The 26,604-nt window shown below is 41.2% G+C and overlaps 1 protein-coding gene across 1 annotated transcript in view; it reads right to left on the reverse strand.

The window, feature by feature from the left end:
* The window catches only part of ruvbl2 (RuvB-like AAA ATPase 2), a 63,789-nt gene continuing 37,185 nt past the window's right edge, over nucleotides 1–26,604 (reverse strand). Inside the window, exons 9-15 of the mRNA XM_060912123.1 lie at nucleotides 22,476–22,599; nucleotides 20,978–21,072; nucleotides 8,489–8,607; nucleotides 8,280–8,399; nucleotides 4,541–4,670; nucleotides 1,943–2,057; nucleotides 1–292 (exon numbers count right to left, since the gene is read on the reverse strand). Of these exons, the coding sequence (XP_060768106.1) occupies nucleotides 267–292; nucleotides 1,943–2,057; nucleotides 4,541–4,670; nucleotides 8,280–8,399; nucleotides 8,489–8,607; nucleotides 20,978–21,072; nucleotides 22,476–22,599 (729 nt within the window). The 3' untranslated portion in view covers nucleotides 1–266. The remainder of the gene's footprint in view (nucleotides 293–1,942; nucleotides 2,058–4,540; nucleotides 4,671–8,279; nucleotides 8,400–8,488; nucleotides 8,608–20,977; nucleotides 21,073–22,475; nucleotides 22,600–26,604) is intronic.

Here is a 26,604-nt window from a genome sequence, read left to right on the forward strand (position 1 = left end):
TGTTGTTTAAGACCATCTTTAATTTTTTTTTTAATGGAAAAATAATACCATAAGTAACACAAATCTCACTTGTAATGCCAAACAAACAAAACACTGACATGACAAACAGTAAGGATTTGTTATTTCATCAAAAAAAAAAACCTAACATGCATATAAACTCCAAAACGTCACAGAAAGAGTAAAAGCGCTTCACAGCCATCAGTGCATTCCGGCCACAAGAGTGAAGGACATCGCATCACAGGAGTGCATCATAAAGAAGCCTTTCCTCAAGACGTGTCCATCTGACTTGATGCTGTAAGAAATCAAAAAAGAGACATGATTTATCTTCACAGAACAAAATAAACCTTTACTGCTTCCTTACCATTAATAGGACAGACCTCACAGATGTCATGTTTTACTTTAACAGTATTACTGAAGAAACTTCTCTCCATTTTTATAATAAATTTCATGTTTTCAAGTGATGCACCTTTCTCCTAGCTCCAACCTTCCTCACATCTCAACTACCCCAAGTGACTGGCATTAAATTAAAGGAGAACTGAAGACAATTTTTTTTAAATCATTAAAATTCTATTTCTCATTTTATTAAATATACAAATGCATTTTGAGAGCCATTTTGTCACTGCTATAGCAAGTTATGAGTGTTTGAAATTTGCTATGTAATATCAGTCCATATGTCAAAGCAATGGCCGCAACTGAGATTCGTTGAGACCTGTGCGAGACATCGTAGGACGGGAGTAAAACGTACAGCGGAAATCAAAGTGACCAAAATCTGCCAACGTTGTCAAAAGACGCGTGCGCCCTCTTTTGAATGCTGATGTAATCAAGCTGGAAGTTTTGTTTGTTTTGATAGCAATCAGGAAAGTTTGAAAAAAAGTAGGCCTTAATTGTTATTTAAACTCGTTTTTGTGCAATATTTCATTTGGAAAACAGTTTTCAAAATGGCGGCACTGACACCTGGCTGACACTTCACGTTTCAAAGTCTGGCACAAGTCTCGTGAAGATCGCGCGGATAAGCGACGCCTGCCGTGGACCAAACGAACTAAATTCAACACGGCTAAAAACCGAATAGGCCGATAAGTATAATATTTAATTGCAATTAGTTGCCAATACGAGTCACGATATAAGGTTACTAAAATCAAAAAGATAATTGAAGAACACGTTAAGAAATAAAGCAAGTTTAAAAATGACTTCAGTTCTCATTTAGGTATTTTGCCATCACTGATGAAATGCATTGTTCAGCAGATTTAAGGCTTGAATGTGCAACTTAAAACACAAGCCACAGTCCTGCTACAAACGCACTAATACTCAGTTTCCACTATTCGACTGGCAGATTCAGCATGAAAGTCAATCCAAAATAAAACACACTAGTTATACTGGCTTGTTGATCTACCAATCTGTTCAAATAACTGGAATAAATAACAGCAGTCTTTCTAAATGAGACTTCTACATCAAAGGTTCTCAAACTTTTGCACAGAAGACCTCTAACTGTAAAATAAATCGCATGGACCAAATGAACATGATCCAACTGTACAAATATAAGGCTCATTATTTGTGTACAATAATAATTTGGCTGTTATTGGAGTCGGAGTTGTTTATTCATGGACCTCCCACTGACAGAACACAAAGTGTAAGTGCACATTATTGTACCTATGGTTGAGCTATTGAGATTAGAATTAAGCCTGTTTAATTAAGTAACCAGTCAAACAGGCCCAAAATTATGAGAACACACTAGTTAAATATAACAACCGATAATTATGGGGTTTGATTTCCACTAATGTAAGGGAAGAAAATCACCGACCCCCATCCACCCATTGTTATGCTGCACGGGGGTCCCAAGACCCCACTGTCATAAATGTAGAAGAAAACACCTGTGTTTTTATAGTCCTACGCATTAAATGATCCAGATTCTGACAAGAAAAATAAACTTAGAAAAGGGACTCACATGTTTCATTGAAGAGGAAGGAGTCCTGGTACTTCTTCATGTACTGTGAGGAGCGTGCTTCATCCAGGAAGAGAGAGAAGACACGTTTAATGTCCTCCACCTGGACCTCGGTACCCTGAAGAGGACATACCAAGCAGACTTACTATTGCACAACATGCAAAACGCATTACATGTTTTCATGCCAATCATGAGGGAACCACAGATCGGACTCTTGAGCTCACAGAGGTAAGGGGTGTACAGTGTCTTGCAAAAGTATTCATCCCCCTTGATGTTTGTCCTGTTTTGTCGCATAACAAGCTGGAATTAAAATGGATTTTTGGAAAGTAAGCACCATTTGATTTACACAGCATGCCTACCACTTTAAAGGTGCAATTTTTTTTAAATTGTGACAAACAATAAGATTGGGGGGGGGGAAGAACCCAACCAGAAATCTGGAGTGTGCATAGGTATTCACCCTCCCCCAAAATCAATACTTTGTAGAGCCACCTTTTGCTGCAATTACAGCTTCAAGTCTCTTTAGGTATGTCTCTATTAGCTTAGCACATCTAGCTACAGGTAATTTTGCCCATTCAAGGCAAAACTGCTCCAACTCCTTCAAGTTCGATGGGTTGCGTTAGTGTCCAGCAATCTTCAAGTTATGCCACAAATTCTCAATTGGATTGATACCTGGGCTTTGACTCGGCCATTCCAAGACATTTAAATGTTTCCCTTTAAACCACTCCAGTGGAGCTTTAGGAGTATGTTGAGGGTCATTGTCCTGCTGGAATGTGAACCCTCGTCCCAGTCTCAAACCTCTGGCTGACTCAAACAGGTTTACCTCCACAATTGTCCTGTATTTAGTGCCATTCATCTTTCCTTCAGTCCTGATCAGCTCCTGCAGATGAAAAAATATCCCCACAGCATGATGTTGCCACCACCATGCATCACTGTAAGAATGGTGCTGGGTTTGCGCCACATATGGCGTTTCCCATGATGGCCTAAAAGATGAATTAGAGACCCCGTCCACACGTAGCCGGGTATCTGCTAAATCGAAGATATTTTTCTACGTTTTGGCCTGTCATCCACATGAAAACACATCAAAAACGAATATTTAAAAAAACTCTGGGCAAAGTGAAGATTTTTGAAAACTCCATGTATGCCTTTTCGTGTAGACAGAGATAACCGGAGGAGCGACCTGACAGCAGGAGGCGTGAACTACCTGTCAAATTGGGCGGGACGTTCATGCCTCCGTAACGCAACATCAGCTGATAAGGCACGTCACCACTCGACATCTGGTGACTGTTTCTGAAGAAGGCGGGAGATTCTCGCCGAAACTGTTAACAAGGTAACAAGCTTAAAAAATATCCTTGTCTAAGAAACGAACTTAAAATATAAGAGATAACCGGAGTTTTGCGTTTTAGAACGTCACAATCTGCGCCAAAAAAATGACAACAAATCTGCCCTGACGTCAAACGTGCGACCTTTGTTTACTGCAGAAGCCAGATTAAGCATGGACAAAGAGTAATGGATCGGAGTAGTGCCTTGAAAGCGTTAATTATTGTGCAGGTGCTATTCTGATGTGATTAGGGGGTAGGGTTTGGGGAAATAATGCCATCTACAGGTTTGGAATGCTTATGAATGTGATTGAAAACACAGATGTTCGGTTATGTGTGGAAAGGATTTTTTTCGAAGATGAGGTGGTGTGGATAAAACATTTTTATAAAAACGGAGGGGGGGAAAATGTTCGGTTTTAAAAATACCCGGCTACGTGTGTACATGGCCTTAGTCTCATTTGACCAGAGAATCTTCTTCCACGTGTTTGGGGAGTCTACCACATGCTGTTGGGCAAACTCCAAACGTGTTTCCTTAAGCAATTACTTTTTTCTGGCCACTCTTCCATAAAGCCCCGCTCTGTGGAGTGTACGGCTTAAAGTGGTCCTATGGACAGATACTCCCATCTCCGCTGCGGATCTTTGCAGCTCCTTCAGTGTTATCTTTGGGGTCTTTGTTGCATCTCTGATTAATGCCCTCCTTGCCCGGTCTGGGAGTTTTGGTGGGTGACCTTCTCTTGCCAGGTTTGTAGTGGTACCATATTCTTTCCATTTTGCTATGACGGATTTAATGGTGCTCCCTGGGATATGTTTCATAACCCAACCCTGATCCATACTTCTTCACAACTTTGTCTCTAACTTGGTTGGAGCACTCCTTGGTTTTCATGTTGCTTGCTTAGTAGTGTTGCAGAGTCAGGGTCCTTCCAGAACAGGTTGGTTTATATAGACATCATGTGACAGATCATGTGACACTAAGCTCCACCTGTGTGCAATCAACTAATTATGTGACTTACGAAGTGAATTGGTTGGACCAGCTCTTATTTATTAACAACAATTTGCACCTTTAAAGTGGTAGGCATGTTGTGTAAATCAAATGGTGCTAACCCTCCAAAAATCCATTTTAATTCCAGCTTGTAATGCGACAAAACAAGACAAACACTTCTGCAAGACACTGCACATTCTTCTGAAAAATTTGCTATTTGAACAATCTTCTAGTGAAACTGAGGTGGTAATAAATGTGGCAAGACACTACACAGTTAAAACTAAAAATATAGTTCACGTCTGTTACCCTGCGTTTGCGGCACACCAGGCCTGCAGTGCTGATGAGCTGAATGGCATAGCGGAGCGACGTCTCCTGTCCGATACGTGTCAGCACTGTGTGAGCTTCCTCACTCAACTCCACATCCTCTTCCTCACACCTGATTTAAATATTTAAACAGGGGAAAAAAGAAAAAAGGTAGCCTGTTATTCCACTAGGGGGCAGAAGAGAGCAATAAACTCAGGGCTATAAACTCCGTTACTGATTAATGTGCTGATGATGCGGAAACACTTTTGCACACCACTACCTACCATCTTGATACTGGAACCATGACTATTACCAAAATAACTAATTCAGGGGTTTCATAGTAACAGGGTTGAATACTTGTACAAAGACTAACATTTTTTATTTGTAAATAATTTTGCAGACTATAATCAAAGTGATTTTCTGCACACATCAATATTATATGAAACCATGAATTATTATTTTTTTTAAATTACATTGTATAGTTTATAGCAAATCTGTCATCCAGAAGTCTATCATTTTTCTATAGAATCTTTATTTTGGGCGGCACGGTAGTGTAGTGGTTAGTGCTGTCGCCTCACAGCAAGAAGGTCTGGGTTCGAGCCCCGTGGCCGGCGAGGGCCTTTCTGTGCGGAGTTTGCATGTTCTCCCCGTGTCCGCGTGGGTTTCCTCTGGGTGCTCCGGTTTCCCCCACAGTCCAAAGACATGCAGGTTAGGTTAACTGGTGACTCTAAATTGACCGTAGGTGTGAATGTGAGTGTGAATGGTTGTCTGTGTCTATGTGTCAGCCCTGTGATGACCTGGCGACTTGTCCAGGGTGTACCCCGCCTTTCGCCCGTAGTCAGCTGGGATAGGCTCCAGCTTGCCTGCGACCCTGTAGGACAGGATAAAGCGGCTAGAGATAATGAGATGAGGTGAGATCTTTATTTCGCTCACTGTAAGTGTCCTGGTGCTTACTGAGTGTCCGGATTCCTCCAGAAAGAATAATCTTCAGGTTGACAATTTATGTTGTATTGTTAAAAGTTTTCATTTGACTCACCTTCAAATACAAATCTAATACACCATGCACCGAGAGGCTCCGGTTGAAATTATGGATTCTCTTCACTGACTGGCATAGTACTAGAAAATAGTACTGCGCCAGTCACCGAAGAGAATCAATAATTACCGGTGCCTCTCAGTACATGGTGCATTCGATTTTTATTCTATCCACATTTACTGGATATGAGCAATTGCGCACTCTGATTGGCTACTCTACTACTAGTCTATCAGCTTATATATTGTGAGGAGAGAAAAACAAAAATGTCAGAGTGTGTGGCTGAACTAACTGAGGATGAAATAAAAACTCTACTCGAAAATAAAAGCCCAAAAAACACAAAAAGATGCAACAAAATATGAAAAAAAGTATCTGATGGTAAGAACTAGGGGTGGGCAAAAATATCGATACGGCGATATATCGCAATACTTTGTCTTCCGATTCAATATCGATACTCAAAATTTGAATATCGATATTTTTTCAAATAATAAATCATGTTTCAGACGGGTTGTAAATCCAGTACGCCTTCCACACCTCCGCTCCACGAGGTGTCGCTGTGCCGCTACCTCACTGCAAGGCACTCTTCATCTTCTCTTTTTTCCCCCGGCGGTTGCAGTGAGGAAAAAAAACAAGCAAGCATGGCTGTTAACGTAAACCTAGAGACGCCGCCGAACTTTAAGGCAGATGTTTGGAGGCACTTTGGATTCCAAAGGAAAGGAGAAAAAAAAAAAAAAAACAGTGAGCTGGACAAAGAGTACGCACTTTGCAAAACCTGTTTCGCTCCAATTAGATATTCAGGTAACACAAACTTGCGAACTTATTTAGCACGACACCACCCCGACATATTAGCTCAGCCGGAGCCACCGAAACCCGACCCGAAGCAAACCACACTGGACAGCGCCAAAGTCCTCCCGTCTACTTCAGTGATGTGTGACTTACTGTAACTGTGAACTTAATTTTGTCATTTAAGGCCAAAGGCAAGAAGCTGCACTTTATTTTGCATTTTTAATTTGTGTGTGAGACACTGCATTTTATTTTGAGTATTTACTCCAAGTTCAGAAGAAACGTGATTCACTGAGGTTTCAGTTCAGTTTCAGTGTGTGGACACTGACCCACACTGCACTTTGTTTCATAATCGTGCTCAGGGAGACTAAGATGCCCACTGCACTTTTCAGTGTGTTCCAGACAGTGTGTTGTTCCTGCAAATATGTTGTAACTTGCGCTTGTATAGTTACAATAAAATGGCATGGATAATTTGAATTATATTGTTTTAACTCAGTTTGTCCCATGAATTATCACTATCATCTGATGTACATACAACTCGGATTTTAAGATGCATAATGCATTTTACATTTTTTCAGTGAACTATGTAGAATATCGCAATATCATATCGTATAGTGACTCAAGTATCGTGATGCGTATCGTATCGTGAGGTCCTTGGCAATACCCACCCCTAGTAAGAACGTGTCTTATTTTTCAAGAATTATAGCAGCATTTTTCACAAATTGCTACTGTCATTTCACCAGTTTGTTTACATTCTAAGCGGAAATTATTTTGTCGGACGTTTTGTATAAAGTTTTTATTTATCAAATTTGCAAAAAATAAAAATACTCCGTTTCTTGAAATCCAGTGAATGTGGATAGAATTTAAAAAAAAAAGGTTATTCTGCTCAATCTTGTCATACACCTCGTCGGCAATCAGCTCATGCACGACTCGATTTCGTGGAATAACTTAAATATCCCCTCACCAAAAAATTCCAAATTAAAAGCGTTAAGATTGAATCTCGGCATAAACTCACTGGAGGCAGCCATGTTTGTCAGTTACGTCGGCGTGACCTTCGACCTGCACATGTCCAACGTATCGTGCTATCGCTTGCCTCACTAGGCATGATCAGAAATGCTCACGGAGCCACAGCTGTGACTCGAGTCGGCCATATAGCGTGAAATTGTGACATCGGTTCACGGTATATCCAGGGTATACCATGACTGACTCGCACCATATCCTTTTTTTTTTTTTTTTGGACATCACAAGATACATTGCTTAAATCAATGGTGGAACTATTTTGGGTCACGTGTGCCGTCCTTGGCTAATCCCTGCACAGGAATTTTTTGATGAAGGATATAATATACATGGAATCCAATCAATTCAATTTTATTTGTAGAGTCCTTTTAACAATGGACCATCACAAAGCAACTTTTTAGAAAAATATAAATTTCTGATATTTCATTAAAATTTTTCTAACTTATCCCTAACGAACAAACCAGAAGTGAAGATGGAAAGGAAACACTTCCTGAGATGGCATGAAGAAGAAACTTTAAGAGGAACCAGACTCAACTAAACTATCGCTTCGAAGTGTAATTGTGTAAACAAGAACATATGAGTAAGTTAGGAGTTTGAGCATCAGTCATTTCTCAATTCATTACAGTTTTACCTTAAAGTCTCTTGTATTTAACTGCAGTTATTAACTGCTCAATGATGGAGACTTGAATCCAAGGGTTAAGACCAAAAATGAGTTTGATACCCTGAATATAAAGAGCTGTGTATTTATAAAAAGAATGGAACTGCAATTTATCAGCATGCGTTTTTGGGTTTTTTTTTTTGGTATTGAGAATCGCAATACTACACTCGGTATTGGGGTCCAAGTCAAAATGTTTGTTGTGCCAACCCTAATGCCGACCCTGTGGTGGTACACAACTGAAACACACATCTCACCGAATCTTGAGGATCTGCCTGGTCTCTTTCTCAGTGTATGGGGACGTGGCGATGATCAGCAGTCGGTCCAGCATGTCTATAGGAATGCCATGAGGACTCTGGTAGTTGGTGCCTCGGATTCTGTCGAGGAGGAACAGGTAATATAAAGAGCCCAGAGAAAAGCTTTACAATAGAACACTTCTGAAATCTGCACGCGCACATTTACACACCTGGTAATGCCTCTGTTGGTGGCCATGATGAGGACGGGGGAGAGATCGCTCTCTAAGGCTCGGTTTAGGAATGAGAAACACTCGATGTCCAACATGTGGACTTCATCTATAAAGAGGACCTATGAGGGTGAAAAATTAACATGGAAAAGTGAGGAATAGAACATGACGGGGTATGCCGTTATAAGAAAATAATCACTGTATGATGTGACCCAGTGCAAAGTGGAGTTACTCTTCACACATCAACGTGAATTATGCACCTCTATTGGAAAATGGGGGGGAACGACATGCCAAAGAAGTGGCCAGGCCCACTTTATACAGCAAGTTTCAACAAATCACATGACCCATTGGCCCTTTTCATATATGCGTTCAGCAGACTTGCAGTACTCGAGTTCAACTTGTGCCCCAACTTTAAGGACTCGTGACTTGACTTGGACTTGAGCACTTGGATTTGGACTCGTAAATTGGAGACGGGGACTCGGAATTTTCCTTTATTTTTTGTAACATGCCATAATAATTTGGCAAAAGATATTTATATCTACATTCATTTTTGTACCAATTTTGTACAAGAGTCTCACATCTGTGTGCCTTGGTCCGTGCATCAGATAGACTCTCGCTCATGTGCACGGTAAACAACTCACACCCGCACAGGATTAAGGCGCAATCAGGGCGCCTATATAAAAACCGTGAAAACACACTTACTTTGCGAAGTATTGAGTTGCGTTGCTGACATTACCGAGCCTCATTTCCTTGTTTGGTTTCCTGATCCCTGATTTCCTGTTTCTCGTCTTTGATTCTGCTGAGTCTACGATAGCCTGTTTGTGCCTCGCTCAACCGTTTTAGGATTTTGCTGCATTCTGGATTGTTTACCTGTCTTCACTTGTATTAATAAACACCTTCTGCACTTACATCCGTCTCCTAAACATCTCTGACAGAATACTTCACACTCCCTGACAAAGAGAAGCACATTCACCTATTCATATGTCATGTTCAGGAACAAACTAATGTTAACGGCGCTGAAACAGCCACCATCAAATGGCGCAGTTGGAGTCTTGCTCTCGGACTCGACTCAATTTTCTTTAATGACTCAGACTTGAACATTGAGCACTCGAGACTGGACTCGGACTCGAGGTTTAGTGATTTGACTACAACACTGGTGTTCAGTGTAGGAGAGTAATCTGTTCACATTAAATGTATAATACAGCAGGGCTCGACATTAACTTTTTAATCCACTTGTCCAGTCAGAAGAGCAGCAAGATTTTTCACTTGTCCTGACCATAACCTTTTTATTATTATTACTAATGTATTTACTAGTTCAATGAAAGGAAAGTGATTAACAAAGTTTACCAAAAATCAGGTATCATCTCATCTCATTATCTCAAGCCGCTTTATCCTTCTACAGGGTCGCAGGCAAGCTGGAGCCTATCCCAGCTGACTACGGGCGAAAGGCGGGGTACACCCTGGACAAGTCGCCAGGTCATCACAGGGCCGACACATAGACACAGACAACCATTCACACTCACATTCACACCTACGGTCAATTTAGAGTCACCAGTTAACCTAACCTGCATGTCTTTGGACTGTGGGGGAAACCGGAGTACCCGGAGGAAACCCACGCGGACACGGGGAGAACATGCAAACTCCACACAGAAAGGCCCTCGCCAGCCCCGGGGCTCGAACCCAGGACCTTCTTGCTGTGAGGCGACAGCGCTAACCACTACACCACCGTGCCGCCCAAAATCAGGTATAGTTATGATAATCATTATGCTTTCATGATTCATTTTTTTTTTTTTAGAAATATGTTTATTGGTTTTCACTTTAGAAAAGACACACAACCAAACATAACACACAACCACAACAACACGGCTCAGCTACATGCACAAAACAATAATTATTACAAAAACATAGTTATGACAGTTACACAGCATCAAGCAATTTCCTATTACCTTTCAAAAAATCCTTGTAACATAATATCAGACACATCCGGGTCTAAAAAATTCAGATATGGTTCCCAAACCTTAAAGAACTGGTTTGACTTTGAGTGTATTACACATGTAAGATATTCTAGAGGTACCATGCCAAACAATACATCATGCCAACCCTTAATAGTAGGCACCTTATCACTGATCCATTGCAATAGAATATTTTTTCTAGCTGCATATGTTAGAATACAGTAAAGTCTCTGATTCCTTGACATCACAAATCTGCCTGGAAGACCCATAATAAGAGACATAGGTTCCATTTCTACCCTCACACCCAGTATCTTTTCCATTTCCGTTACAACATCTGACCAATAGCTCTGCAGTTTATGACATGACCATAGGCAACGAGTTAAAGTACCAATCTCTGTTTTACATTTGAGGCACATTGGTGACAAAGTGTGATTAAACATATGTCTGCGGTTAGGAGATATGTGCATTCTATGTAAAATCTTGAACTGTATTGATTTAGCCCGGTTACAAACTGAAATTGCTTTAGCATAGGTCCACATATCATGCCATTCATTATCTCTTACGCTACGTTCACACTGCAAGGCTTAATGCTCAATTCCGATTTTTTTGTGAAATCCGATTTTTTTGTGAGGTCGTTCACATTAACAAATATATGCGACTTGTATGTGATCCTCAGTATGAACGAAAAGCGACCTAAAAGTGTTCCGCATGCGCATTGCAGGATACGACGACGTCACACGCAGTGAGCATGGCCAGTGTTTACGGAAGTAAAACCGCCCGGTTGCGGTATGACTCATCCAATCTAGCTTGAATAGCTGTATCCCCCCCAAATGGAAATCAGCTCCCTAACCTCTGCGTCCTTCCATTGAGAAGATTCAGAACCTTCACAGCCCGAAGCATCCCTCGCATTGATGTCATGTGCAGGGGCGCAGATACGTTTTTTTGAACTGGGAGGGACAAAAAACTGGGGGGGGGGGGGACAAAGCTGCCAGCAAACCAACCCCGATATGCCTGTCAAACTTGTTGTTAGTAACCACAGCAACCAAGCTCGAGCTCGCAACCTGTGCAGTCTGCGCAGCTCAACCAACCGAATCAGTCTTTGTTTTGTTTTATGTGAGTTGTTGCAACTATGTATACACTGCTGTGCACCTCAATAAACCGAATGGTAATTAGTCTTTTGATTTTTCCGTGAGGTTTGCCTTATGCAAAGAAAGACAGCATAGACGTTTTTTCCTCCCTATAAGTGGGGGGGACCGAACAAGGTGAATTGAAATCTGGGTGGGATGAGTCCCACCCTCTATCTGCGCCCGTGATTATGCGCCATGTTGTTGTAACTTTTTTGAGAGACCCACCGCCTACTTCAGCGCAGAATAGTGACGTTTGTGGCTTGTTGATGACGTGTAAGTCGGATGAATGCGACCTGGCGGTTCAGACTGAAGTCGCATATGAAAAGAGCGGATAGGAATCGGAATTAGGACCACATATCCAAACGGCCTGGGTCGGATTTGAAAAAAATCGGACCTGTGTCGTTCATATTGTCAATAAAAGATCGGATACAGGTCACATATGGGCGAAAAGATCGGATTTGAGTCACTTCAGCCTGCAGTGTGAACATAGCCTTATTGTAACAGGGAGCTCAGTCTCCCATTTTTCTCTAAGCTCCTGTAGGCCTACAGCTGGTAGTGTGCGCAGAGCTCCATAAAGTCGTCTAATAGACATCCTCCCATATGTTCCAAACAGCACTCTCTCCAGGGGAGATGTTTCACAGTTATCAGTGAGAGTTGTACTTTGTAATATATAGTGTCTTATCTGTAAATAACGGAAAAAATGCTGTCTGGGAATATTGTATTTCTCAACCAGTTGACTAAATGTCATTATCGTCTTATTAGAGAATAGATCATTTAACATATATATGCCATAGCCACTCCAAAGCTTAAAGCCAGCATCCATCAATCCTGGTTGGAAATCAGGATTGTTCAAGATGGGGGTGTAAATTGATGTTAGTTTTGACCTTCCTTCAAGCCTGCGGGCTAGTCGCCATGCCTTAATTGTATTGAGGGTGATAATATTATCACAGAGTGATTTAATTGTTTTAAAGTTTTTGATGAACAACAAGTCCCTTAAAGGGTATTTAGATAGAGAAGTTTCCACATCTAACCAGACAGACCCGTTGTCGACAAAGAACCAGTCATAAATATATCGCATATGGGCACATATTTGATATTTTCTAAAGTTCGGTAAATCTAGCCCACCTTCAGAATGCGGCATCTGCAAGGTAGTCATCTTTAGTTTGGGTTTGCGTTTGCTCCAAATGAATGCACTGAGCCAGCCATTTAGCTTTTTCACAACTGCATTTGAAAACAAAATTGGAATCATTTGGATAGGATACAGTAATCTAGGCAAAGTATTCATTTTGATCATAGCAATGCGTCCTAGCCAGGAGATTGGTAATGAACTCCAACGCTCCAGATCTTGTCTCACCTTCTCAAATAGTGGGACAAAGTTGGCTTTGTACATTTGTTGAAATTCAGGGGTTATGAATATACCTAGATATGTAAAGCCCCCTGGGGACCACTTGAAGGGGAAAGAAGGCAGCACATTAGGAACTGACTTAAGACTCCCAAGTGGCATGGCTTCTGATTTTGTCAGATTAATCTTATATCCAGAAAATTTACTAAACAAGTCAATAACATTGAGTAATATGGGTATTGATGTTTCCGGGTTTGCAACATAGATCAAGACATCATCTGCATAAAGACTTATCTTATGGTCTATCTTGTCTATTTTTAAACCATGAATAGAAGGTGTTGTCCTTATGGCCTCTGCCAATGGCTCTATGACCAAGGCAAAAAGAAGGGGGGACAGGGGACAACCCTGTCTAGTACCTCTAAATACAGAAAAGTTGCCAGACCTGATACCATTAGCTAGAATAGCTGCTTGAGGGTTATCATATAGGACCTTAACCCATCTAATAAAATTATCTCCCAAATCAAATTTGTCTAAACAGTAAAATAAATAAGACCATTCAACTCGGTCAAACACTTTCTCTGCATCCAGAGAAAGCACCAAACCATCAATCTGCCATCTTTTAAAAACTTGAATGATATTCAGAAGACGCCTGACATTGTTAGAAGAGTTTCGTCCCTTAATAAATCCGGTTTGATCCTCCTTTATGATCTTTGGTAATAAACCCTCAAGGCGTGTGGCCAGAACTTTTGCCAAAATCTTTCTGTCAGCATTTAGAAGGGATATGGGCCTATAGGAGCCACATGCCTCTGGACATTTCCCTTTTTTAAGAATGAGAGATATATTTGCCTCTCTTGATGTCTGGGGCAATTCGTTTTTTGAGAATGCATCATTAAACATGCTAACCAATGGATCCACTAATAAGCCAGAGAATTCTTTATAGAATTCAACACAGAACCCATCAGGTCCTGGGGCTTTCCCATTCTGTAGTACTTTTATAGCATTAATCACCTCTTCTCTGGAAACAGGGGAGTTAAGAATAAGCTTATCCTCTGGTAATACAGTGGGCATTTCCAATGGAGCAAAAAAATTATCCATCAATACAGATACACCACATGGTTGCTCTGAAGTGTAAAGATTATGGTAAAATATCTTAAGTGTCATTAATAAGCTTATTCTCATATATGAGATTGCCCTGTGCATCAACAAGGGCTGCAATGGTTTGTGACTCCGCTCTTTTCTTGGTGAGATAAGCCAGATACTTTCCAGGTTTGTCCCCATGTTCATACATCCTTTGTCTAATAAATCGAATTTTGATCTCTCCATCTTGTGTTAGAAGATTATCTAAGGTTATTTTTATTGCATTTATTTCTGCCATAATAGCAGGGGATGGGGATGCTACATAAGCCTCTTCTTTAGTTTTGAGTTCCACCATTAACTTATTTTGCTTCTCCCTTTTTTGTTTTCTTTTACTGCCTGAAAAAGCAATAATTAACCCTCTAGCAAACACTTTAGTAGTTTCCCAAAGTAAAGCTGAGTTATCTGTGGACTGGGAATTAGTAGTCAAAAAATACCCAAATTCCGTAGTGAAGTAATCAAGAAATGTTTGATCCTTCAAAATAGATGTATTCAGTCTCCAGCATCTCACCCTACTATTCACTCCTTTAATGGAGAGATCCAAAACCACTTTAGCATGATCAGAAATCAAGATGCTGCCAATAGAGCAGGACAGAGCTCTGTGCAAAGAGAGCCTTGATAGAAAAAAGTAATCAATTCTAGTATGACAGCCATGGGGAGCAGAAAAAAAAAGTATATGCTTTATCAGTAGTATGAAGAGCTCTCCAAACATCTACATATCCAAGTTCCTCACAAATTGCACTGAGAGCTTTATGGCCCTTTTCCACTACCCTTTTTCAGCTCACTTCAGCCCGACACGGCTCGCGTTTCGACTACCAAAAACCAGCACGACTCAGCTCGCTTCAGCCCTGCTTAGCCCCTAAAACTCGCACCGTTTTGGAGTGGGGCTGAAGCGAGCCAAAGCGAGCCGACTGAGGTTGGGGGCGTGAGCAGACACTCCCCTGTGCACTGATTGGTGAGGAGGAGTGTCCTCACATGCCCACACACGCCCCGCGAGCGCGCTGGGATCTGTAAACACCGCAAACCCGGAAGGAGAAGAATTACGAATTACGAGAATTTCTGAAGCCTTATGCGCCGCCTCGCCTCATCTATACGCTCTTGCCAGTATCTGTTGGCGTTGTCGGTGACAACAAGCCACAGCACCAAGACCAGCAACACTAACGACTCCATGTCCTCCATGTTTATTGTTTACTATTCGGGTTGTGAGACTACCGCTTAAAAGATCACTGATGTCACTGTTTGCGCTGCTTAACGACATCACCTGACGTCTACCCACTTTCGCTAACTCCACCCAGTGTGTCCACGCACTTCCAGCCAGCACGGTTCAGCGCGGTTGTAGTCGAAATGCAACTCCAACAGCCCCGCTCAGCCCGACTCAGCACGGCACGGCTCAGCCGCGTTTGTAGTGGAAAAGCGGCATTAGTTTGTGGTGAAAGAGGCATAGCTTTAGGGGGGAGCCTGTCCATCATTGGGTTTAATAAACAATTAAAATCCCCACCTACAATGGCAATATCTGACTGAATAGCAGAAAAATCCAAAAACACTTTTGTTATGAAGTCCGAAGGGTGAGCAGGAGGATAGTATACATTCAAAATAGAGATGGTCATGCCCTGTATAACACCCTTAACAATAACATATCGGCCACTTTTATCTTTAACACAATCCAGTACTGAAAATTGTAAGTTCTTCTTTACCAATATAGCTACCCCTCTACTCCTTGAAGTGAATGAAGAAAAGAAAACTTGTGCAAAACCTCCCCGCTGCAGTTTTAAATGTTCTTCATCATTTAAGTGCGTTTCTTGTAAGAGAGCAATATCAATATTACCTCTTTTCAAAAAGGTTAAAACTTTTCTTCTTTTAACAGGATTATGAACCCCTTTTATGTTCCATGTACAGAGGCGCAATTTATCATTTGACATATTGTCTGACTTTAACCATAAGCTTGCACAAATAATAACCTATACTGAGCATGTGTCATAAAACGTTAAAAAAAAAAAAAATGCATTCACTGAGCCAAGAGAGAAACACTGCTGATAGTGTAACAAAGAACTATCATACAAAGAAAAACAAGTCCAACTTAAAAGTTCACAGGGGATATCCCTGCTACCTAACCTGCAGGGAACTCTAAACGTCATCCTTGGCCAGCTTAAATAGCTTGCCATCCAATCCTCATCTCTCACCATAAGTAAAGCCACTATTGAGGCGCTTTTAGCCTACACAACAACAAAAGAACCCTCAATAAGAATAGTAAAAAAAAAAAAAAACCACCCAAGAAGAAGAAAAAAAAAAAAAAAAAAACATTTCGGCACACTCACTGTGGCTAGACAAATAAAATATACGAGTTTTCGTTAACGTTAAGCAGGGAGGTACTACTTACAAATTTACCAGGCTAATCAGTGTCCACTTTATCATCCTCAGACTCATTGCTCGACCTAACGTTACCTCTGCGTCCCTCCTCCAGCGACTGTACAAATAATGCGGCATCTTTAGGAGAGTTGAATCTTGTCTGTTTTCCGTCCAATGTCACCCTCAAAGTGGCCGGATAGAGCAACGCATATGCCACGTTAAGTTTCTTCAGTCGTATCTTCGTATCATCAAATGCCCTGCGCCTCTGTACCACTTCAGCCGAGAAGTCGTTGAAAAAGGAGATCTTGGGCTCCCTGGATGTAGAGCCATCTTGATCACGGGATCCTAGCCGCCTTGCCGCCTCCATTACTCACTGTTTGTCTCGAAAGTTGTGGAACTTCAAAATCAGTAGCCTTGGACGCTGATTCGGGCCGGGTTTTGGTGCCATGGATCTGTGAGCTCGGTCAAGCTTTACGCGGTTGCCTTTCGTCGTCATTTGGAGGTGTTCGGGAATCCATGTTTCTAAAAATTTCACTGGATCTTTCCCTTCTGAATCCTCCGGTAAGCCAACGACACGCACATTACACCTGCGACCCCGATTATCCAAGTCATCGACATGTTCAAGCATATCACGAACCTGCTTTTCAAGTGATGCTATCCTAGCTTCTGAGGCTGTGGCCGCTTCCTCAGCATCGAGGATTCGTTTATCAGCCTCCTCGATGCGTGTGGCAACAGCCTGAATTTGTGAGGTCTGTTCTTTAATGGCATCTAGTACGGTGGAGATTTTCGTGTCGATAGCTTTCGTGAGATTATCTGATAAATTATCCAAAGCCTGGACAATGCTAGGTTCCATAGCGCTTGCCCTCGTTTGTTCACCTCTCAGGCTAGATTTCGCAGGAGTATTCTTCGTTTTTTTTCATCAATTTTTTGTCCATAGTCGATTTTTGTCCAAAATAAGTGTTTAGGTTCATATTAGGGTACCTCCCTCGCAGTTGTTTCGTATGTCTTTTATACAAACACGTATTTATATTAAAAAAAATAAATAAAGATAGCCACTGGAGCTGCCGAACAGTGCTGCTCACTCTACGACGCCATCTTGTTCCCCCTCATGATTCATTTTTCAATAAAACTCAAACTTTAATTAACAATAAACAAAAACTATCCAATGCCCCATTATAGTGCATGTGTTCTAACCCATTACCTGATCTGCAGTTTTAAGAGTTAGACTCCGCCAAATTCAAAGCTTCTCAAGGAAATCAAGTTCCCTCTTGATTAATCTGGTAAAATGTGACGTATAAATTAATTTAAAGAAATGAAACCAACTTGTTTTCTTTCGGGCATGATCGAGGGACAGGATCACTTTGTGAATGAAAAACCATAAGTGAGTTTGGCACTGTCGTAAATTCCCACTAAATATTTAACGACATTTGTGATGGTTAATGTGAACCACATAAAAGAAGAATACAATAAAAAGTCCGAATGAGATGAAGATTCACCACAGATATTTATGTTATTGAGGTATTTGATTGCCATTTCGCCGATTTCGATGAATTCAGAGTCTAATAATCTATAGATATTACACTTATTTTTACACACACACGCCTGCTATACTCGGTTTCCCTGGAATTTCGTAAACAATAAGACGGCTGGATCACTGAGGTGATTGGACTAGTTTTATTGGAATTTTATTGATGTAACTCTTGAATAATTACTATAAAAATAGTGATTTTCAATAATCCCTAAAAGATATAAAGCATAACGTACAGTATTATTACTATATTGGTTGGGGCGGCTGTATGTAATACTCTGAGTAATTTTCTCTTGTTTGTAAACTAAATTAGATCGGCCTATGTAGAAAAATGTGACAAAATATATAGATTCAAACTGCTCATTACTGTTATTTAACTCATTTTATATTCGATTATAATTTTAAGCAAGTCTTCAAGGAGTTTGGCCTGATGATGTAGCCTTGACACTGTTAAACTCACCTCAGCATGTCTTTTACAATCGTTTACAGGGTTAGATCTTAAGGTTTTTCTGCACTAGCCAGCCGGGCTAGTGGCTTGCAAATTGCACTAGCCCGCAGAGTGTTGCACTAGCCCGCTATTTTAAGCCCAATTCCTGTGACAATTGAAAGAATTTTAAATACTAAACAATGAACAAGTTGAAACAACAGAAGCTCCCAATTCAGTGTAACAAAACCAGTACTTTATTCAATCCATTATGGTTCTCATATGTGACTTTGTGTTTCAAACCATAATTGTCACTTTGAAGTATAAAAGAGGTAGTCATTGCTTACAGTTAAGTAGACTAGTACATGTAGTAATCTCGCAAAATGGACTAGAACTGAAATCATTCAGTTGCCTTAGACTGGAAAAAAACAGCAAATTCTTATAGAAATGGACTAGAACTGAAATCAAACTTATCTTGGACTAGAAAAGAACATGACTAATTCTTGTACAAGTACAGTTGCACAGTAACTTGTACAGTTACAACCTGTGTCAATGAACTGTGACAGTAATGTTCAGCAACAATGCATTACACCATGTACAATAAATAGAATGAGCTAAAAGATTTTGTATCAGATTTTGCATGATTCAAGATGGCCACAACCATGTCAAGTTATTGCACTAGCCAACACGGGCTAGTAGCAGAGATTTTGCACTAGCCCGTGGTTATCTGCACTAGCCACGGGCTAGCGGGCTAGTGTTAAGATCTAACCCTGGTTTACCCCGCCATGGGTAATGCTAAAGTCACTGTTACAATCAGTACAGCGTGCAACACTGTCAATATTTTTACTCCCATGAGGCAAGGCGACATGTGCAGGGATGTGATTTGGGGCTGGTGAAATTATCTGAAAATTTTAGCCGGGGGTCTGGGGGCTGCAGGCCCCCAGCTGGTCCAGGGCAGCGCCCTGGTGGGGGGACAAGGGGGGGCGAAGCCCCCCGAAGCTCCTGGGTTCTGGGATTTTCTGACTTAAAAATTGTACTAAAATGGCACGCAAACACACAAGAAAAAAATTGTCATGATTAACAAATTCAAGCCAATTTAATGGTCAACATGCAACTCTGAGCCCCTATAGTAAATTCAATGATTCTTAACTGACAAAAAGCCAAAACATGAAACCTAAAAATGTCATTCTAAATTAAATCATCTGCATTAGAATAAATAGAAAATTGTATAAGGAAAAACAAAATTTATACTTTCAATTACTGTAGAAGTTGAACATACCTAAATGTGCCTTTTCAAACAAACATGATGCAACATAAGAATTCATCCACAAGTCTTCAGGAACTCTCAAAGAAAAAAAGATGCTAGCATCCATGTCCAGTTCCAGCATATCAGTCACTTTTTTTCTGCAGTTTCTACTCTAGCAATGTCAACTTCATATACATAACTCTATAGTGTTCACTCACTTAAGGATAATCATAACTCCACAGTGTTCATTCACTTAAGGATATTCAGAACCCCAGTGTTCACTCACTTAAGAATATTCACAACTTATTGCAGTGTTCACTCACTTAAGGATATTCAAAACTACTGTGTTCACTCACTTAAGAATATTCACAACTTATTGCAGTGTTCACTCACTTAAGGATATTCATAACTCCAGTGTTCAGAACGAAATCACTGAACAAATGCCTCACAGTCTTATGTCCAACATCTGTAGCAACCTCTTTCTCCAACCATTCCCAGCAGAACTTGTTTTTCACTATTCTGTCCATTTCTTTAACTTGATTTGCATCTTTACGCTCGATCACGGAGGCTGCCATCTTTCAACTCTTTGTTTGAAGCAAGCTTGCGTACAGCTATCTAACAAGCGCGTTCATTGGTTGTTACAGAGCGATGGGCCAATCACATACCTCGTTTGAAACGAGGTACGTGATTGGCCCATCGCTCTGTAACAGATTGGGCGGTTTCCCGCCTAATTGGGCGGTTTTAAGTGCATTTCGGCAGGTTTTGAACATATTTTAGGCTGGAAAACGTCAGCAGTATCTGGCAACACTGCTCGTTTCATCTCAATGACGGAAAATTTATTTTTTCAAGTTTTGAGATGAAAAAAGCGGAATTCCGCGAATTCGCGGAAAAATCACATCCCTGCATGTGGGTTTTGTATTTTCGTGTTTTCGGGGGCACTCTGCCATGATGCTTCTGGATACACTGAACTGTTGGACTCCTGGTCTGGGAGAGAAGACGTAAAGCCCGCCCACAGAGAACAGTAATTGGTCTACTTAGCAAGACAGAGCAATCAGGATTCTCTCTCTCTGGATATTGTATCTAATTTGTGGGTGTCAGGGAGTCACTATCAATATGCGAGAGACTCCCAGAACCTCTGGGAGAGTTGGGAATAATTCAGCTTGTCCCATCAGACAAGTACATGTGGGTTTGACCTGTCCAGACCAAACAGTTACTTGTCCCGTCCAGTCGGACAAGCATTAATTTCGAGCCCTGTATAGGCCACACTGAAAACGTAGTATGAACAGCCTAACAAAAAATACTGCATTTGGTCAGTAAATGTAAACGTAATGAATGTAGCCTAAGTGCAGCGTTTGAGGCTGCGGATAAAGTGTACTAAAGAAGCTCCACTTACCCCAGGAATGATCTCTGCCTTCCCCTCTTCTCTCCACTCGGAAACTTTGGCATTGATCTGCTCACGTACCTCCGATTTAATCTCTCCCGTGTCTCCTACAGTACAGACACGCACAAGCCAGATCAGACCGATTCAGCAGTAAACACACCAGGAAACCCAATCCCCATAAATGTTTTATTTAATTAAGAAATTTAAATTAAGATGTGTCGACAGTGGAGCAAGGCGTGCCATAACCGACGCTTGATTGAAATTCCGGCTCTTTTCGGTGAGTCAGAATGAGTGGCTCCACTCGACAACCACAGAAGAGATTTGCTCCAAGGTTTCAACTCTGAAATGTTTTATTTCCATTAGATTATGAGAATATAATTTCATTTTCAACACAAAACAAGATCAACTGTGAGCTCCTGCCCACTTACATATCCCCCGCTCTTGCTTACATCAGAACGCAAGCGATCGAAGGAATAGGACACTTATTATGAACGTTGACTTCAACAAGTAATTAACCCTGAAACAAGGAAGTAAAGAGCAGTGTCTCTCCCCAGGGATTTCAAATAGCATCCTGGTAAACTGTCATTCTGAAATACACCTGTGGTCAGAAGTTTACATACAGTGACATGTCATCTTGGATATGAATGTCATGGCAATATTTGGGCTTTCAGTAATTTCGTTTAACAGTTCTTTTTCTGTGGCACAAAGAAATTACTGAAAGCCCAAATATTGCCATGACATTCATATCCAAGATGACACTCGTGTCACTGTATGTAAACTTCTGACCACAACTGTAGCATTTTGCTTCGTGAAATTGTGTCAAAATCCACCCTAGATGTTTCATAAATACATTCAGTCGGTAAACAGGAAGTCGATGTGCAACAGACCTCAAAACAGTATACACGCTATAGAACCCCAAGCTGAAGTTTGGTACCAAGTGGCTATGATTTGTAGCTGCTAAGAAAAAGGATCTTTCGGACGGACGGAGATACAGACGGATGTAAACCAGTACAACAGCCCCTCCCCCCCTTCGGACCTGGGGTATAATAATTAAGGTGCGCTCTCCTTCAAACAATGACGCGAAACAGTTTAATCAGCGATCATGTTGCTTCTTTTTTTTTTTTTAAAAAGGTGGTGTGCTTCATTTTCCATTCCCTGTCTCACACACTCATTCACAGAACAGAATCGCTCTTTGAAACCTAGTAGTGATGAGCATATTGTACGTAAATCGGATTATTCATCTCAAAATATCATCCAACAAACCAAACTACAAGTAACTTAATCTGACCAAGGACATTCTTATGCAGTTACACTGTTCCTTTTATGTGCAAATGGACCGATGGTGGTATGCATGCATCAACGGATCAACAAATTGTCTAATATTGTTTATACAAAGTTTGATACCAACACATTATTGGTCAAAATGTTTTTGGTCAGGCCACATATCTGCTTGGTACATCTGTGGTTCATGAAAGCTAAGGCTTTGTAGTAGGTAGAGATGAAGACAGACCTGAGAACAGTGCCAGAAAGCCCTGTGTGCGGCTGTTAATCACGTCGATCTCGTGCAGCGAGACTGTATGTACGACCTCTTTACGCTTCTGCAGCTCCCCCTCTGGACACTGAACAAACTGCGTCTGAAAATAGAAAAACAAAATATTGCTTTTGGACTTTAAATAAATCTCTGCTTTCAAACCAAGAGTGTCAGAAATGTAGATAAAGGGTTTAGGGGTTGAGAGAGAGAGAGAGAGAGAGAGAGAGAGAGAGAGAGAGAGTCCTTAAACACAGGGCTCGACATTAACTTTTAAACCTACTTGCCCTGGGGGGCAAGTGGAGGTTAATTTCCACTTGTCCCCCAATATTATCACTTTCCCCCCATTTTGCGAGTAAAATAAATTTTATATATATAAGTGCTGTCAAAAATGTCGCGTTATTAACGCGTTAACTTGACTCAATTTTAACGGCGATAATATTTTTATCGCGAGATTAACACTCTGTGACATGATGCCATGCCCCGCACAGCCAGAGTCCTCTGCCCTCCCCCGAAGAGCCACGGTGCTCGGCTGGTTTCGTTTTCCCATCGGCGGCTCCAGCCCCACTTTGCTGTGACGTGTTATGCTCTGCAATAAAAAAAAAAAAATCGGTACAACCAGTGTTCGAACTATGCCAATATTTTCGGGGGGGGGGGGGTCCCTTATTTTCCCTTGGGGGGGGGGACTTGCGCTTGTCTCAGAGCGCAGCTCTCCATCGCGCGCTCACTTCGGATATGCAAATGCTTCCCATTACACACGATTGCTATGTCAATAAACATCATTTTGCCAATATTTTAGAGACCCCCCCAACATTTCCCAAATCATGTTTTCAAGGGATCTCACATAGACGTCGCCAGACCCATTTTAGGGTAGCTCCAGCCACCCTATCTTATGGCAAAGCCACCCTATATTTTTTGCCCTTTTTTAAATTATTTATATTTTTATTTTTTTTTCCCAAAAAAAACAAAGGCAGTAAAGCACTGAACATGAGCCATCAACAACGCAAGTTAATCCGAACAACAGTTTCTGCTTGCTTATTTATTGTTTAATGCAATATTATTAATATCGTTATGATTCCTCCTCATTGGCTCTGTGGCAAGCGTCACGTCGAGTGGTAGGCTAGTAGGACTTAAAAAACTACGCAGGCATTCTGCAGCAGGCGCGGTGCGGGCTTCCATTGAGTTGGGTTTGCAGAGAGTCAGAATTCTATGCTTTCATTTGCAGACACACACGGTGAGATTGTAATTTGATGTCAGTGGTTTGCATTTGCTTAACTTTACCTAGGCTATATTGAGTCTTCTGTAGAATGTTTACATGATGATTTGTGAAGCACTTGCCCTCTTCAGTTTGCGCAGGAATGCATGACACCTACCATTGTTTTTTTTCACATTTTTGTAGTTTAGCTGGTGAAGTTGCTTCAGCAAGCAATTAAATGATGAAAGCAATTTTAAAATAGAATAGAAATGGTGGGAAGTGTGTCCCCAAGGTGTGATGCTCTTGAAATAATGAATTGATTGACAGCCTTACTAGGTGCTCTGAAAAATGTTCGGCGCGCGCTGCGCGCGCACAATACCTTTTCTCCTCTGGGTGCTAAGCTACCCCTGTCTCTCAAACCTAGTGACGTCCCTGGGATCTCATGTCTGTTTCAGGGGATCTCGGATCCCCCGAGTACCCCCGTAGTTCGAACGGTGAGTAAGCCCATTCACTTTATGCTGATAAGAGAATTACAATGGTTTTTCATGTGACAAAAATGTGCGATTAAATTGCGATTAATCGCGAGTTAACTATGACAGTCGCGACATTAATCGCGATTAAATATTTTAATCACTTGACAGCACTATATATATATATATATATATATATAAAACCATAGAATAGTTGTGAATTGCAACATAAAATGAAGATCACACATTGAGTTGAAGTTTGGTTATTGGTTACTTTTTACTTGTAACGGACAATAACAATTTTATCCAAAATAGTTTTTCCTGCCTTAGTGATTTATTTCCATTTCACATGCATGCAGCTGTTGTAAAATTCAGTGCATTTGTGTAGAACTCTCTCAGACTGTAGGATCATTACTCGATAATGTAGAAATCATAAAATAGAAATCTATAAAAGTTTTTATGAAGAAAACAATAGGGTGCCAATATTTTTGAACAGTACTGTGTTTGAAAATATTTATCTCTCTCTCTCTTTTTTTTTTTAAAGGTCCCATGGCATGAAATTTTCACTTTCTGAGTTTTTTTAACGTTAAAATGAGTTCCTCTGACCTTCTTAAGTCACCCCAGTGGCTAGAAATTTCATAATGTGTAAACCAAACTATGCCCAACATTTGAGAATGGCGCGTCAAAACGGCGCGTTGATAAGCTCTTCCCTTTACTACGTCAGCAAGGGAGATGATCCCCACGCCCCCCCTCTGGATTCCCACCCACTGTATGGATTGCCCCGCCCAGTTGTAGTGAGGAGACCATAGAGGGAGGACACAACAACATGGCATCACCTAAGCGAGCGAAACATGGAAATTGCGCTGTACATGGATGTGACAACACAGAAAAGAGTCTGTTTTTACTGCCAACGGGAGAGCCTCTGAAGACGCAGTGGCTTAATTTTATTTACTCCAATAATACGCCGTCGAGTCTACCTAAGACGGTGTATGTTTGTCGGAAGCATTTTCCTGATGAATGTTTCCACAACTTGGGACAGTACAGGGCAGGTTTTGCACATCAACTGTCACTGAAGCCTGGGTCCGTACCAAGCATCCCTGCCGCATCAGCCACAAACACCGAACAAGTAAGTGTATAACTGGTCATTTTGCCGTGTTTTAAAATCGGTGCGTTAGCCTAGCAATGGCTACATTAGCTGTGCAGCTAACCGCTTCCTGCAGTTAGCCAGGTACTCTGTGCTACAAAACTAAAGAGCATGCAGCATGCTCTGTTAAACTGAGTTTAGTCTGGAAATTGACTGTAACTTATGAGCTTATGTTTGACTATTGCTCCGCAATGCATGTCTTCTGTTGGATAAGCAATATGTTGCTGTAGTTGCTGCTTCTATCCTCTTTGGTTATGGAGTGTGTGTTCAAGCCTAGGGTATTATACGTTCGTAAACTACCACTCCGAACACACTCACTCTCTGGGTCACGTTGAGTTTACGAAAGGAGTCCGAGGGAGAACGGGGTTTTGTCTTAGCAGCGAGTATGTGTGTGCGCAGCTTGGTCAAGCCCCTCCCCCTCCCCCCATGGCCTGCCCCCACCCTCTACCCTTCCCCGCCTCCTGCTTCTCATTAGCAAAACGACGCACTGGGAAAAGGGCTGAAATGGGGCTTTCTCCCAGGAGGCTATATTTACGTGCCGAGGGTTCATTTCGAGAAAGGCTGCGGATATAACATCCGGAAACCTCCACGAGCCCGTTTAAAGCATCAACAAACCACCATGCCATGGGACATTTAAATCATCCACCTCCACGTTTAAAAAAAAAAAAAAAAAATTATGGCAGATACGTAGTGAGGGACGCTTTGAGGAACTGAAGAGAAAAGGAAAAAAAAAAAAAAAAAAGATCAAAGCGCCCAATTTGTGTGGTGCTAGTTCATAATGTATGCCCATTCCAACTTGCCCGGTCGGGCATGTTGGGGATGTAGCCCACTTGCCCGAATGCATGTTTCACTTGCCCCGGGCAATCCTTAATGTCGAGCCCTGACACATTACTGGGGTCAGTACACCTATTTGCGTTTTAGTTCTTCATCTTGAACATTCAGCAGTGACTTCAAGACAAATGGAAGGCATTTAATGCTACTTTTTTGAGCAGAATTATATTATTTTGCATAAATTTAATAAAAGTAAATTTATTTTTGTGCTGCGAAAGGTACACAAGTTCCATTCGGGAAACCCTGGATGCAAATGCACCTGCTACACTAGCGGGATAAAGCACCTCACCGCACATCACCACCGGGGTCGAAAAGGTCAATAATGTTACCAAACACATCTAGAGTAGGGCAGTGTGTGTCTACGTTCACAAAGCTTAAACTTGAATTTAGCTTTCACCTTTGACAAAACAACCTTTTTTTTTTTTTTAAGTCCTTGAGGAAAACGTCACTGCATTTCATCATAGAGTTTGA

Source organism: Neoarius graeffei, chromosome 28 (assembly GCF_027579695.1).
Source record: "Neoarius graeffei isolate fNeoGra1 chromosome 28, fNeoGra1.pri, whole genome shotgun sequence".
Lineage (NCBI taxonomy): Eukaryota > Metazoa > Chordata > Actinopteri > Siluriformes > Ariidae > Neoarius > Neoarius graeffei.